The sequence below is a fragment of the Sturnira hondurensis genome, unplaced genomic scaffold (genome assembly GCF_014824575.4).
Source record: "Sturnira hondurensis isolate 20B ecotype Veracruz unplaced genomic scaffold, ASM1482457v3 Scaffold0004152, whole genome shotgun sequence".
Lineage (NCBI taxonomy): Eukaryota > Metazoa > Chordata > Mammalia > Chiroptera > Phyllostomidae > Sturnira > Sturnira hondurensis.
Genome location: NW_028076783.1, coordinates 7,196,310 through 7,211,195, shown reverse-complemented (window position 1 = coordinate 7,211,195; position 14,886 = coordinate 7,196,310). Strand labels below are relative to the sequence as shown.

The following is a 14,886-nucleotide window of genomic DNA, read 5'->3' as shown; positions in this document are numbered from 1 at the left end:
CCTCCCTGTCCCCAGCCTCCTTCCTGTCACTTCACTGCTCCCCTCTGCTCTCCTGGCCTCCTTAGTCTCACATACACTCCTCTTTGCCCTCCAGGCAGCGGACCTGCCTCCACCACTCCCAAACAGGCCTCCACCTGAGGACTACTACGAGGAGGCCCTTCCCCTGGGGCCGGGCAAGTGCCCTGAGTACATCAGCTCTCACGGTAAGTTCTGGTCCCCCTGGGAGTCGATGGTAAGGAGTAGGAGGCTCCTCTCCTGAAGCTCCAAGCCTGGCCCTCACCCAACCATGCCCACCTCCTGAAGAGGGGCTGCCTGAGCATGAGGCCTCTTTAGTGACGTCCTGGGTGGAGAATCAGTGTGTGCGACCCTGGAGGTCAGGAGTTCAGGCTCCAGTACCAGTTCCATGCGCCTTGGACAAGCCCCTTCATCTCCCTGGGCCTCTTTTCCCCCTGCCCTGAAGTAGGAAAGAGGGACTAGATAACACACGTATAAATGCACCAAGATGGAGGTACACAGATCGCCACTAGAACATGGTTCCTAGCACTGAAGCTGGTACTAACCTAAGTACTCCTCCTCCATAGACTGGGGAAATAATGTATGTTTCAGCAGAGTTACATCTCACAGGTGGATCAGATTGTCAAGTCAAGGCATATGGTAAAAAAGCACGTGGTCGAAATCAGAAGTCTTCAGAGTAGAGTGTGGGCACCCCAGGGGGTTTATGAGATGATGCAGGCAGATGTAGTAGATGCTCTATTTATATCTAGAGTGACACATCCTTTTAAAATTTCTGTGTGAATGTTTATAGTATTTGTAATATAATAATAATATGATGCTTGTAATTGCTTTATATATAATCATGTATATATAATACAAAAATACATATTATATATACATATGTAATTTACACACGTAAGTAACACAAGTGTATTTCATTATTATATTTTTACTGACAGATGAGCACAGTAAAATAATTTAGAGAGCACTAGTACAAATTATCTCTGAAAACTCTCTTAAACCGGCCACAAAGGAGAGTGTCTAGTTCTGACTGGTCCCTCAGTTGGTCCCCTCCAGTGTTGGAAGAGGTGGCTGTCCCTTGGAGGATCAAATCAGGCACCGGCGTGGGTGTGGGACTCAAGGTTCCGGAGAATGCACATGTCGGTTCAGGGTGGCCCAGCCCAGTGACTGACTTGTATGTGGTGACGTTTGAGTGCTGCTGTCCTATCATTCATCAGCACACTGGAATACCTCCCAACACAGAAAGGGAAAGAAATAGGTCCTCCGTGCTGATCAGAAGTGAATTCCAGGATACATTCACCGGAAAGAATCAAACGCAGAATACCACATATGACTCCACTTATTTTTTAACAGGACACATGCAATACACTCATTTTAACAATTTTTCTAGGATACGCAAGAAACTCTTAACCATACTATACTGTGTGGAATGAAGACAAATCTAGATGGGGGAACATATATTCCCAAATTCTTTTGTGCTGATTGTACTTTATGGGTATGTGTGTGTGTGTGTGTGTATATATATATTTGTAGTAAAATACAGGTAACATAACATTGACCATTTCGGCCACTGTAAGTGTCCGCCCAGTGGCATTCGGTACACTCACAGTGCTGCGCAGCCATTAGCACTATCTAGCTCCCAAACGTTCCCATCACCCCAGAAGAAGACCCTGTAAAAGTAACTGTACCCATTAAGCAGTCACTCCCTATTCCCCTCTCCCCTGAGTCCCTGCCAATCACCAATCTGCTTTCTGTCTCCATGGTTTTGCCTTTCTGGAAATTTCACATAAGAGAATCATACAATATGTGGCCTTTTGATTGTGGCTTATTTCACTCAGCATGTGTTCAAGGTCCATCCATGTCATTGCATGTATCAGTACTCTTTCCTTTGCGTGGCCAAATAATATTCCACATTTGGTTTGTCCATTCATCAACTGGTGGGCATTTGGGTTGTTTCTGCCTTTGGCTGCTGTGGCATACTATTTTTATAATTACTAAACTAGTTAAAAGAGTAAAATGGTGAGGTTGGACCTGTTGACCAGTGGCTCTCTTCAGCCTTCATAGTCTTGGGTCTCTCGTCACTGTGAGCAGCTGTTTGTATGTGGAACAGGTGACTTTATTTTATCCACTGGAGAATAGGGGAGGAAGAAGGGAGCAAAGTGCTGCTGGGCCCTGACTCCCGGGTCAGCCCGAAGCTGGGCGAGTCTGCTCTGCCTCCCAGAGAGCTCACACCCCTCCCGCTGGGACAGAGAAGCCGCCTCTGCAAGCAGTGGGGATAGTGGGGCAGCAGGGAAGGGAGGGCCTCAGGAAGGGCCAGAGACCTTGTCCGAGGAGAAGGCACCACGCCCATTAGGGAGTATCCTTCCTCTCACACACAGTGTCCAGCCCTGCCAGGTGTCCAAGCACTTTGGCCAGGGTGTTCCCTCCCTCTTCTCCATCACGCCTCCTCCTCCCCCACCTTCACACCTCCTCCACCCTCACACCTCCTGTCCTGACTCCCCCAGGCCACCTCACAGCGCATGTCACTCTGAAGCCTCAGAGTGCCAGCTGGGAAAGGCAGGCCCTGAGCCTCACTTGGGAGATCAACTGGATGTCCCAGGTGCTGAGAATTTGAGCACTTCCACCCTCCAGAAACAGATGGGCAGCAGGGTCCGGGAGCCCAGAGCAGTGCTCTGAAGAACAGTGGACGTGAGAGCGAGTGGACTGCATGAAGGAAGGCTTCCTGAAGGAGGGAGTGCCTCTATCCCTTAGGCTGGCAACTCCCGTTCTCATCCAGGGTCTGTCACTAGCAAAAGTGTATAGCTCAGTTTCCGCATCTGTAAAATGGGCATGGGTGAGCTGTGTTGTGGGAACTGGTGGAGACAACAATAATGATAGTTGGTCTTTTTCGAGCACACTGTGTCATGCCCTGTGCTGAGAGTCGACATGCATTGTATCACTAAGCCAAGATGGGACTGTTCATGTCACCTTAAGGTGAAGAATCCTATTAAATAGTTAGAATAGGAGAATCTATAGGATTGTCCTATTAAATAGTTAGAATTTCTTTAAATGCAGATTCCTCAGCTGAATCCACACCAGTGAATCAGCATTTCTAGGGACAGGGCCCAAGGATCTGCATTTTAAAAAGATGCCTGGTAACTCTGAAACAACACATTTGAGGTGGCCCAACCCTTTACAGTGCTGCAGCCCCTGAGTGGGACTGTGTCGTGGAAACTTGGCCCAGGCAGCTGCTGCACTCACTTTATGTGCTTCATTACTACCTCCAGTCCATCAGCCCCTCTGTAGTCGCAGGGGCTCAGGAGGAGAACTGCTGTGACAAAAGAAGCAGGTGTGTTAGGGAGTGAGCAGAAGGGCTGCAGTGGCAGAGGAGGAGGCAGAGGCAAAACAGGGAGGGGTCTGGGATACCACTCTCTGCACAGGGACCCAGCTGTGACCAAGACACGCAGTCACACGCACCAGTGTTCTGGGGTCCTTGAAGAGGAGCTGACCACTCTCTGCCAGCAAAGGTCAGAGAAAAAAATCTCTGAGCTGGGTCTTGAAAGGTGAGTATGAGTTCTCTGGGAGAAAATAAAAGGGCATAGGGAGTATTATGAACAAGGCCGGAAGGTGTGACAGGGCCCACCAGGGCAGTGCCTGTGACAGGAGCACAGAGGACATGCGGGGGGCAACAACAGACGAGGTACACTCAGGAGGCCCCACAGCCCGCCCCGGAGAGCTGCAGGGTGCGCCGCTCTCCCTTCCCTGAGGGGACTGGCATCCAGGGTCTGCTCCAGCCCTGGCCCCTGCACTCTGCCTGCAGTTCGCTGAAGTTTCGCTCTTTCTGCCAACCCCACAGATGGCTGCAGCCCAGCCCAGTCCACCGTGGACGCGTACTACGAGGACGCAGACAGCAGCTACCCCTCGACCAGGATGAACGGAGAGCTGAAAAACTCCTGTAAGTTCCAGGCAGGCCTTCAGTGAGGTTCTGTCCCCTTGACCTGACCCTTGATGTCCATGTGCCTACCACCCCTGGACCTCCCTAGGGCCACCAGGGAGGCCCCAAAGCCCTTGCTCTCGGTGACCTCAAGATTCAGGAGAAAGATCACTGGCACAGGAGTCAGAGGCCCCTGCCCTGATTCTTGGTGACTGTCCTTAGACAAACCACCTGTTCTCTTTGAGCCTCTGGTCTCCTCATGTCTACAATAGGGACTTGCTGGAGTGCCACGAGAATGACCTGAGACAATGGATGCGGAGATGTCAGGGTAGTGACCATCGCTGATGGTCACTGAGCACTTGCTGAGTGCTAGGCCCTCAGCTAAACTCTCCACCTTCAATGAATCTCACAACAGCCCAATCTGGTGGATACTATGCTGCTATTGCTCATGAGGGCCATTTTACTGAGGAGGAAACTGCAGCTCTGAGGAGTAAAGTCACCAAGGTCACAAAGCTAGTGGTGAATGCAAAACCCAGTGCCCGTGTGGGGTTTAGTCGTTATCGTGATCACAGCTCACATCCACCCCTCACAGTCCCAGGGCCCTAGAGCAGGGATGCCTGTGGAGGGGCCAGAAGGGGCCTCCCAGCTGATGGCACAGTGGCAGGTCCTTTCCCATGGCACCTGCAGACAATGACTCTGACGCAATGAGCAGCTCTTACGAGTCCTACGACGAGGAGGAGGAGGAAGGAAAGGGGCTGCAGCCCACGCACCAGTGGCCCTCCGAGGAGGCCTCCATGCACCTGGTGAGGGACTGCAGGATATGTGCCTTCCTGCTGCGGAAAAAGCGCTTTGGGCAGTGGGCCAAGCAGCTGACCGTCATCAGGGATGACCAGCTCCTGGTGAGTGGGCGCGGACGTGTTCCTCTCCACCTCGTGTACTCGCGCGCGTGTGTATCTGTGTGTGTGGGTGTGTCTGCCACGGTTACTCTGGGCTTTGAAAATTGGAGTAGAATTTTTTTTAAAAACCAAAAACCTCAGAAGACCTGCCATGGACTTTACCAAGAATTTGTTTTGCCAGAGACACATTTTTTTTACACTTTAAAATAATGGCTATTGTTTTTCATTATGCAAGTAAAGTGTTTATTTATAAAATAGAGCAAAACAAAATGAAGACATTATTTTTTAAAACACCTCTTATAATCCCATTGACCAAGAGCTAACCACTGATAAGTTTTTTTTTTGAGAATATGTTTAGTAAAGCTGCGGACAGTGAAACAAGAAAGGGCCTAGGATGGAAAAGCATCAGGAGAGAGCCTGGGTGGGCCCCGCTCTGGCTGTCGAGGGCTGCTGTCAGCTCACTGGAGTCAGAGGAAAGGGGGCTTTGGGGACAGGCTCAGGGGGTCAGCCCAGGACGAGCTGCTACCGCCGACAGCTCCCCTGGGTACAAGTCTTGTGGGGCCCTTAAGAGTTTAAGAGAAAGAAAATTCACCCAAAAAAGTAATTCAACTGGGGATGCCCCAAGGAGGGTATGCCTGTTAAGTTTCAATAAACATATTTCTACCCGCATTTTCACATACATCAGTCTTTCCCAAAACAGCCTGAAGCAGCCCTTACTTTCTTAAAAGTTCTTTTTAGCTCACCATCTCTCACACTATTATTTCATAAAAGAAAGTGTATCCTTCCTGGCTGGTGTAGCTCAGTGGATTGAGCACAGGCCTGCGAACCAAAGGATCGAGGTTCGATTCCCAGTCAGGGCACATGCCTGGGTTGCAGGCCATTTCTCAGCAGGGGATGCACAAGAGGCAACCATTCATTGATATTTCTCTCCCTATCTCTTTCCCTTTCTCTCTAAAGATAAATAAATAATTTTTTTTAAAAAAAGAACGTATACCCTTAATTGCAAAGTAGAATGGGCATACCTTCAGAAAAAAAATAGTTCTTTACCCAAAAGTCTGTTGACAAGCTTTGACTCACATATATTCTTTTGAAACCTGACCTTTCTCATCCTGGAGCAGTAAAAAGCTAATTCTAGTCCAGAATCAGTCCAGGGTCATGACTTACTCTTTCCATTCTGTACACCCTCTATTTTTCTTGACTTATTGCACTGCCTAGGAATTCTAGCACAATGTAAAAACAAGTGGTGAGAGTGGGCATCCTTGTCTCAGTCCAGGTCTCAAAGGAAAGTTTCAGTAATTTACCACCAAGACTGGTGTTTGTTGCAGGTTGTTTGTGGATGTTTCTTATTATCACATAAAGGAAGTGCCCTTCCAGTCTTAGTTTAGGAATTTATGTTACAAGTAGGTGCAGAATTTGATCAAATACTATTCCTCCTTGTATTGAGATAGTTTGTCTCCTTTTTTCTGTTAGTATGATGAATGATATGGTTGGTTTTTTAATGTTAACCAGCTGTACATTCCTCTGAATAAACCTTGGTCTTGATACAGTATGCTTTTTGTATGTATATGAATTTCATTTGCTAATATTTTGCTTAGGGCTTTGCTACTGTTTATGAGAGAAATTAGCCTATAAATTTCCCACAGTAAAGGCATTGTCAGGTTCTGGTACCCAGGTAATGCTGGCCTCATAATAAGAATTGGGAAGTGAGAATCATTTTTGATAAACTATTGACTCCCCCAATCCAACCCTCTGTCTCTGCTGGAATTCTCCTCCCACACTCCTACCATGTAGCCCATTAGTAGCAGGGAGCCGACTTCCTCGAAAGCCAGCCTATTTGTTCTCTTTAGAAAAGTTCTTTGGACCAGAAGTGGTCTTCCTAGAGTAGAATATCACTTCCTAACAGGTGGCTGTGCCCCCTGGGGTCCCTCAGTAGCCCCCTAAATCTGAAGATTGCCCAAAGACACCCCCTCTCCTCTGGGATGAACAGCCACGGCCCCTGTTTTCATGCAGTGCCCACAGGTGGGCTGGGTAGGGGAGGTCTCTGTGGGGCAGAGCTCCTCCGAGCCTTTGTGCAAGGATGTCTTCCTCCTCCACCCTCCACTAGGGAGGGAAGCACTGACAGGAAGTGCTGACCTCTTCTCTTCCTGTCTAGTGCTATAAAAGCTCCAAGGACCGGCAGCCACATCTGAGGCTAACACTGGACACCTGCAATGTCATCTATGTGCCCAAGGACAGCCGGCACAAGAGGCACGAGCTGCGCTTTTCCCAGGGGGCTACCGAGGTCTTAGTGCTTGCGCTGCAGAGCCGGGAGCAGGCCGAGGAGTGGCTGAAGGTACGAAGCCTTTGCCCTCCACCCACCTGCCCTTTCTTCCTTCCTCTCTTTCTGGGGGACAGCCTTCAGTGGGGTGGGCTGCAGTCCCTGGAAGAACAGGCTTTGCTCAACTGAAGGGTCAATGCCTATGCACAACCAGGGCTTACATGTGCAAATAGGCCTCGAACAGCCCCAGAAGACAGGCCTCAGGGTGGAGGCTTGTGTTTCTTATAATTTGAATCCCCTCCCTAACATCCCTACTGTGGGGTTCTCCAGCCTACACTTATTATATATTTCCTGGAATAGGGAGCTTAGTATCTATAAAGGAAGCTGATCTTATCATTAGATAAGCTAATCCTCTTTCTTCTTTTAAAAAAAGGAAAAATCCTTCTTTTGTCTTATGTGAAATGTGCATCCTTATAACATCCCCTGTGGTCCAGCTTCTGCATCTTGCAGCTACACAGGACTATTAGAGGTATCATGCATTGGCCACTTACTTTGAGTCACACATTGTGACTATGTGTGACAGTCCCCAGTAATAGTCCCCAGTGGGACTATTATTGTTTCCATTTTACAGATGAGGAAACTGAGGCACAGAGAACTAACATGACATGCCAAAGGCCACTCAACCAAGTGGCTGGGGCCAAGATTAGAAGCTACCAGGAAATCCACACCAAAGCCCGTGGGCCAGGTGTAAGTGATGATAAGGGAGGTCTTGGGTGACACAAACTTGAGTTCAAGTAGCAGGCCTAAGTGGCTATGCAATTAATCTTCTACAGATGACTTCACCTCTGTCTCCTCCTCCATCTACTGGTTCTTGTAAGAATTCTAGAGAGCATTCAATATAGTGTCTGCCAGGCAGTAAATGCTTAGTACTTGTCAGGGATTACTGTGCAATAATGGGGAAGGCCACACCCCCAGTCCCTTTCCCCTGGCCCTCCAGCCCTACACACTGCCTCCATTCATTGTGACACCTTCCTCTCTCCAACTCTGATATTCCTGCTGGGACCAAGAAACCAAGTCCGTCCCTCCCCACCCTCCCTTCCTTCCTGTGATAACCAGCTCTCCCACTGGAATGCTGAGTGTCTCCCGGGACTGCCTTTGTCTCCGCAAGGGAAGGAACGGAGAGAACCTGACTGCCCTCAAGGGGCAGGGCGCGTCAGAGGAAGACGCCCTGGAAACACAGTTAAAAGGCTGTCTTAACATCTGGTTCCGGGAGGCCACTGGCCCAAAGGTTAAGGGAGGCAACTACAGCTCCTTCTCTTGGAGCCTCCTCATCCTAATCAGTAACTTAGGGACCACAGTTGTCCCTGCCCCACAGGGCTGCTGTAGGGATACAAAGGTAACCATCGTTATTTCTTGATTTGGGTGCTGATTCTGTGTGGCTTTAGATGAGTACGTACTGTATTTTGCCATGTATAGTGCATACTTTTTTGTCCAAATTTTTTAGGGAAAAATAAGGATGTACACTATATATGTATATAATATTACATACCAGGGTTATAGTAATGGGTCTAATAATCCTGAATACAGTGTGTACAAAATGTGGGTATGTGCTATACATAGCAAAATCCAGTACATGCCTTGGTGTCCCAGTTTCCATATCTTTGAAATGGAAGCAGTAGCCCTGGCTGCCCCACGAGCTGTTATAAATGTCCAACACAGTCAACAGGAGCAAATCCCTCACCTTGGAAGCCATAGGAAGCAGGGCATCCCGGTTCCTACGGCCCTGCTTCTCACTGGTCTCCAGACAACCCAATGAGGTTTTAACCCGTTACAGATGGGAAATTGAGGCCCAGAGCGGACAAGTGGCTTTCCTCAAGGCCGCACAAATAATTAGCAATGGAGCGAGGTCTAGAAGCCAAGCCTCTTGGTTCCCAGCCCCACATCTCTTCAATTCAAGGGACAAAGAGAGGAGAAAGCCTCTGCAAACCCTGATGTGTCCCACATGGGTGACAGCAGGCTCCATCAGCCTCCTCTTCCATCCAGTGGTCCCACACCTCAGCTCAGCGGCCGGCCGCACAGAATGCTTCTTCCTTCCGCTTCTGCAGCACCCCTGCCCCCTGACCACAGCTGTGCGTCCTCTTCACAGGTCATCCGAGAGGTGAGCAAGCCCATCGCTAGGGCCGACGGGGCAGACGTGCCCAGATCCCCAGTCCTCCCGTGCAGACTGGACCTGGACAAGGTACATCTATCTCAACAAGGTCTTCTCTGGGGCAGGCAGTGGGGACTTAGCACAGGCTCTCCTGTGGGGGCCCTCTGGCACTTGTGGTGAACCAGGCACCCACAGTGGTGTTGTACAAGCCATGAGTGCCCAGCACAGAGCTGGCAAACAGTAAGCGGAAGCAAAGGATAGGAGGGGTGGGGATTGTGTCCCATGTGCTGGAGAAGAAGCGCAATCCCATCCTCACTTAGCCTTTGCTGTTACCCTTAGCCATTGATGGTGTGAGAGAAAGCATGTGTGTATGCACCTGCAGCTACATACTACTGTGGTGCAGTTCAGAGGGGTACATGGAGAGAGTAAAGAGGCAAGCTTGTAGAGATGAGCTCTCCTATGGTTGTGTGTACAGGAGAGGACAGCTAAAGTGTTTAGGGTGGCACTTTTGGAGGACAGTGAGGGTGGGGATGTGGTGCTGGTAGGTCTGTGTCTCCATGGAGTCATGAGACTGAAGTCCCACCAAAATCATGAAGTCAATTCCAAAGGGCTCACAGTGTTTTTCTCTTGATGAAAACCTTGCCATCTATTACAGAACAAACAGAACCATAACTTCTGTTTCAGTTTACGGGACTGGTTCTTTATACCTTTGCCCATCTACCCCATATTTGGCAGTTGCCAGGTTTCCAGCCTTTGGAAATTGAGGGGAGCACATGGCCTCTCCTATCCTCCCAACACCCCAGTACTATGTTTACAGGGAAGCAGCCCTGAGCCTGGTCTGCAGGGTCCTTGGCAGGAAAGGCAGAGGGGCTGCAGAGTTCTGTAAGCCCACCTTGTGGGTGGGTGTCCTTTCATTCTGTCCTGCGTCTCGTTGGCACAGTTTAGTTTCCTAAGTGAGATGGCAGCACACCAAGCAGGTGTTAGAAATGGCAGTCTGCCGACCTAACAGTGTCACTGGGGCTCCTGGTGCCTCACAGCAGCCCAGTCAAGAGTATAACTCGGGTGGGAAAACTGAGACTTGGAAGGTGAAAGGATGTCTCCACATTCCCACAGCTAATAGGTGGCACTAGAAACATCACTTTCTCCAAGGTCCATCTAATTACTCTGCACCACATCCCACTGTACCTAGCAGGCACTTAATTGACCTGTCGTGACTTTTTAAAATGCCACTTCATCTCTTTTTCTCCATCCCCACTGTCATTTTGGTTCATCCTGTTGCCCAGTCTCATCTTGCCCAGCATGACCCTCTGTTAAGTAGCTCTTTAGCTTCTAATCTTGCTCACTCTTGTCCATCCCCCATGATGCCACTGGAACCAACTTGCTAATCTAGTTGCATTATATTAGTATCCCACTTAAATATCATCCCAGCTCCCTGTTACCTGGTCCAAACACCTAGGACACTTATCTCAATGTTATAATTCATTGCCTTGCTCCCCAGATAGACTGTGAACATCTCCAAGATACATCTTAAGTCATCATTGTTCCCCAACCCCATACCTGGTATGATATGAAGTACAAGATAGTTGCTAACGAATATTTATTAACTAATCCTCACATGCAGGGGTTGCGGGGAGACTGAACTAATAAAGGGGACCTCTGATGTGGGGCTGTTTGTGTTCCTTCCCAGAGGTTGTCCCAAGAGAAACAGACCTCAGACTGCGACAGCCTGGGCATGGGTGACAACTGTTCCACCCTTGGCCGCCGAGAGGCTTGCGAACACGGTAGGAGCCTGTGTGCGATTGAGCAGACGATGCCAGAGCTGGGAGGGGTCTTGCCCCAGGCATGCAGTGCAGAGCAGGTCCTGACCACTCTGGAGACCTGGGTGAGGTGGCCTGACCTGTCCACATCTGGAGCTGTGGGCCAGGCCCTTGTGTACAGGCTGAAAGGGACTCTGGGAAGGCTAGGGGTTGGTAGGCCTGGGACTTAGGGCTCCCTCCCCCCTCTGACACATGTCTGCAGCCACAGGCAAAGGGAAGAAGAGCAGCCTGGCAGAGCTGAAGGGTTCAATGAGCAGGGCTGCAGGTCGCAAGATCACCCGCATCATCAGCTTCTCCAAGAGGAAGGCACTGGCCGATGACCTGCAGGCATCCTCCATGGAAGAGGAGGTTCCCTGCTGTGGTGGGTACCAGGCGTGCCAAGGAGAATTCAGCACCTGGGAAAACGGGCCACCAAGCACAGGCCAGGACACCTCCAGCCCTCATCTGCCTTGCCCCAGGACAGAGGAGAGAATGCTCCCCCCAGAGAGCTAACCTCCACCCCATCGACAATCCATGTCCTTCTACCACTTCTCTCCCCAAGAGGCCCTGATGCCCAGCAAAAAGAAAAGCCAGCTGACTCCCATTTTCTGTGCTACCTGTGACCCTAATTCCCATCATTACCTGTTTCTGAGCCTCAGTTTCCTCCACTCTGATGAAAGTATCTTATTTCCCAGCACAGAACATGCCAGATGTGTAAGTTACCACCCAGACTTATAAGGAAATTTCTTGGATAAAGATATTTAAGTACTTTTTATTATAAATGCATTCAATCTGAGTTAAAAGGGGTTTGAGAGGGAAAGCATATTATTTTGTTCATTTAAATGCAGTGTCCCATATGCTGGCATTCAATAGAAAATCATATATTTTAGATATACAGTAGCATTCTAACCCTGAAAGAATATTATAAAGGCACAAGGCTATACAGAAATATTTTGTAAGCAGAAAATTAGGTCATATTATGGTAAAAATAAATTTAAATCTAAAATGTTAACAGGGAATTCCAAACCCATTAGTCATCAGACTGTACCTACCCCATTAAACAGTTCTTCCCTTGATCAGATGTTTTTATTCCCACATGCTGCCACCAGGTGTCAGCATCGCCCACTATTTTCTGTCCTCACTAATAGTTTTGATAACTTGTAGAAAGGGAGAGTTGTGTCTTTGTGTATTGCACATAGCAGCCCCTGCCCTTTTCATCAACTTGGCACGACCCCAGGGTTGCATGGAAATGTACAAGTGTAATGATGAGCCCTGTTTCACAGAGAGAAACTGGAACTCAGAGAGAGAAGAGGGTGCCTGAGATCACAGGCCGAGAGAAAGCTGCTCTAGGAGGCCTTCTAGCTAGAGAACAAGGGCCGTCCAGGCGCTGTGTGCCTGGGGTCTACACCCATGCATGCCCCACCATGGGCTTCCTCGTGGCTGGGCTGTGGGGAGGTCACACTGCTGGTCTCCTGTCCCAGGGTATCTGAACGTGCTGGTGAACCACGGCTGGAAGGAGCGCTGGTGCCGCCTGAAGCAAAACACTCTGTATTTCCACAAGGACCGCACAGACCTTCGGACCCACGTGAATGCCATTGCCCTCCGTGGCTGTGAGGTAGTCCCGGGCTTTGGGCCCAGACACCCATTTGCCTTCAGGATCCTGCGAAACCGGCAGGAGGTTACCATCTTGGAGGTGAGAGGGGAGAATCCAGGCAGCCCTGGGTAGTGGGGAGCTGAAGGGATCACTGGCCTGGGTGTTGGCTTCTGCCCTGAGGGCCTTGCTACTGACCATGTGGGGGCTGAGGAAGCAAGGAAAGGAAGCTAACTGCTGCCAAGTGATCAAGCAGCGTTGCCAGTTAAAGTGTAGGACACCCACTTACGTCTGAATTTCAGATAAACAACAGATGTTTTTAATATGATAAGCCATGCAACATTTGGGACATAACAGCTAAAACATTATTGACTGTCTCTGAACTTCAGATTTAATGTTCTACTTTTTATTTGCAAAATCTAGCCACCCTAGAACCAAGGTTTCTTTTTGCTCCCTTATCCTAAAATCCCAAGTCTGAACCCAGACTTCAAGTGAGAACTAACATAAATATGCATTTAGTTGGCCAGCAATTTCTTGAAGATCTTCCTGTAAATAACTGGCAATTATAATACAAGAAAAATGCAATTGTGTTACGTGAGAAGTAGTCTCCTCTAATAAAAAGTAAATGTGTTTAAAGACAATTCAGGGAACACCCGAACATTGTCTTCACATCGAAATGGTCAAAGGCTCTGAGGATAGTGAGCAGAGACGAAGAGAGACAGTGGGAGCCGCTTGAACTTCTGGATGTGTGTTGCAAACTTGTTCTCCTTGGATCCCTGAGTATTGGGCACATAACAGGCACCACATAGATATGGGTTTGGCTGAAGTGAGGTAGCCAGAGGCCCCCACAGTGCCAAAGTGAACTCAACTTGTGCCTGTCTCCCTCAGGCAAGCTGCTCAGAGGACATGGGCCGCTGGCTTGGGCTGCTGCTGGTGGAGACAGGCTCCAGAGTCACTCCCGAGGCGCTGCACTACGACTACGTGGACGTGGAGACCTTGACCAGCATTGTCAGTGCAGGGCGCAACTCCTTCCTGTAAGAGTCAGCATCCCAAGGCTCACATCAGCCAGGGACATTTCCTGTCTCGACTCCCTCTCAGAGGCTCTGAGTCCAACCTGGGGCAATGGGAGGGGAGTCTGAAGAGGGCTCTACTGCCTTGAGAAGTTGACAGGAGTGAGCTGGCTAAAGGAGGGAGCCCAGGGTCAGGGAAAGCTGTGGATGGAATGAGCAAAAGTGGAGAAGGCCTTTTTTGTGATGACATGGACTCTGCTTTGATGCCACAAAGCCTTAGGTTCTCACACTCTTGAGCATCTGGGTGGGCAGGCACTGGGCTGGTATGTAGAGTTTGGTACTAGAAGAGCCAAGTCATCTCTATCACAATCAACAGTTTGGCTGGTTGCGTGCCAGCTTGGATCCTCTGTTTCTCACTTCTATAGTGGAGGCATTCCTTTTGGAATGCCCATTACCTGTTTCCTGGGTTGTTGTGAGAATCATATGGATCCCTTCCCATAAAGCCCTTAACACTGCAATGGCCCAGTGCTACTGGCAGTGGTTGCTATGACTGACCTTCCAATATCCGTTGTGAGCAGCTGCCAGAATCAAATGAGAGAATAGACAGGCAAGCACTGCAAGCCACAAGGTGTCATCAACATCATACCTTGTATTTTCTAGATATGCAAGATCTTGCCAGGACCAATGGCCCGAGCCCCGTGTCTATGATGATGTCCCTTATGAAAAGATGCAGGTATGATCCCTTGGGGCTGCTCAGGAACATGGCAAAGCCCACTTCTTAGTTCTCCCTGTCTCTTTCCCTCACTACAGTCATGCGCCACTTAATGCCAGGGGCACATTCTGAGAAATGTATCTTTGGGCCCTGGCTGGCATAGCTCAGTGGATTGAGAGCGGGCCTGCAAACCACACGGTCGCGGTTTGATTCCTAGTCAGGGCACATGCCTGGGTTGCAGGCCAGTTCCCGTCAAGGGACTCATGAGAGGCAACCACACATTGATGCTTCTCTCCTTCTCTCCTTCCCTTCCCCTCTAAAGATAAATAAATAAAATCTTAAAAAAAAAAAAAAGAAATGTATCTTTGGGCAATGTCCCTTGTGTGAGCACCACACAGTACACTTACACAAACCTGGGTGGTCTAGCAACTACATGCCAAGGCCACACAGTGCAGGCTACTGTTCCTAGGCTGCAAGCCTGTGTAGCATGTTACTGTACAAAACAAAGGGAAATCAGATGAAGCACAAGAGAAAATGGTGTAATCAA

General features: G+C 49.2%; 1 protein-coding gene across 2 annotated transcripts in view; it reads left to right on the top strand.

Moving 5' to 3' along the window:
* The window catches only part of AFAP1L1 (actin filament associated protein 1 like 1), a 57,169-nt gene that overhangs the window by 28,374 nt on the left and 13,909 nt on the right, over positions 1–14,886 (top strand). For both annotated transcript variants that reach the window (XM_037044954.1, XM_037044955.1), the window contains exons 5-14: positions 95–203; positions 3,851–3,949; positions 4,616–4,827; positions 6,977–7,156; positions 9,228–9,320; positions 10,918–11,011; positions 11,250–11,408; positions 12,508–12,719; positions 13,506–13,651; positions 14,288–14,360. In XM_037044954.1, coding sequence (XP_036900849.1) covers positions 95–203; positions 3,851–3,949; positions 4,616–4,827; positions 6,977–7,156; positions 9,228–9,320; positions 10,918–11,011; positions 11,250–11,408; positions 12,508–12,719; positions 13,506–13,651; positions 14,288–14,360 — 1,377 coding nt within the window. The remainder of the gene's footprint in view (positions 1–94; positions 204–3,850; positions 3,950–4,615; positions 4,828–6,976; positions 7,157–9,227; positions 9,321–10,917; positions 11,012–11,249; positions 11,409–12,507; positions 12,720–13,505; positions 13,652–14,287; positions 14,361–14,886) is intronic.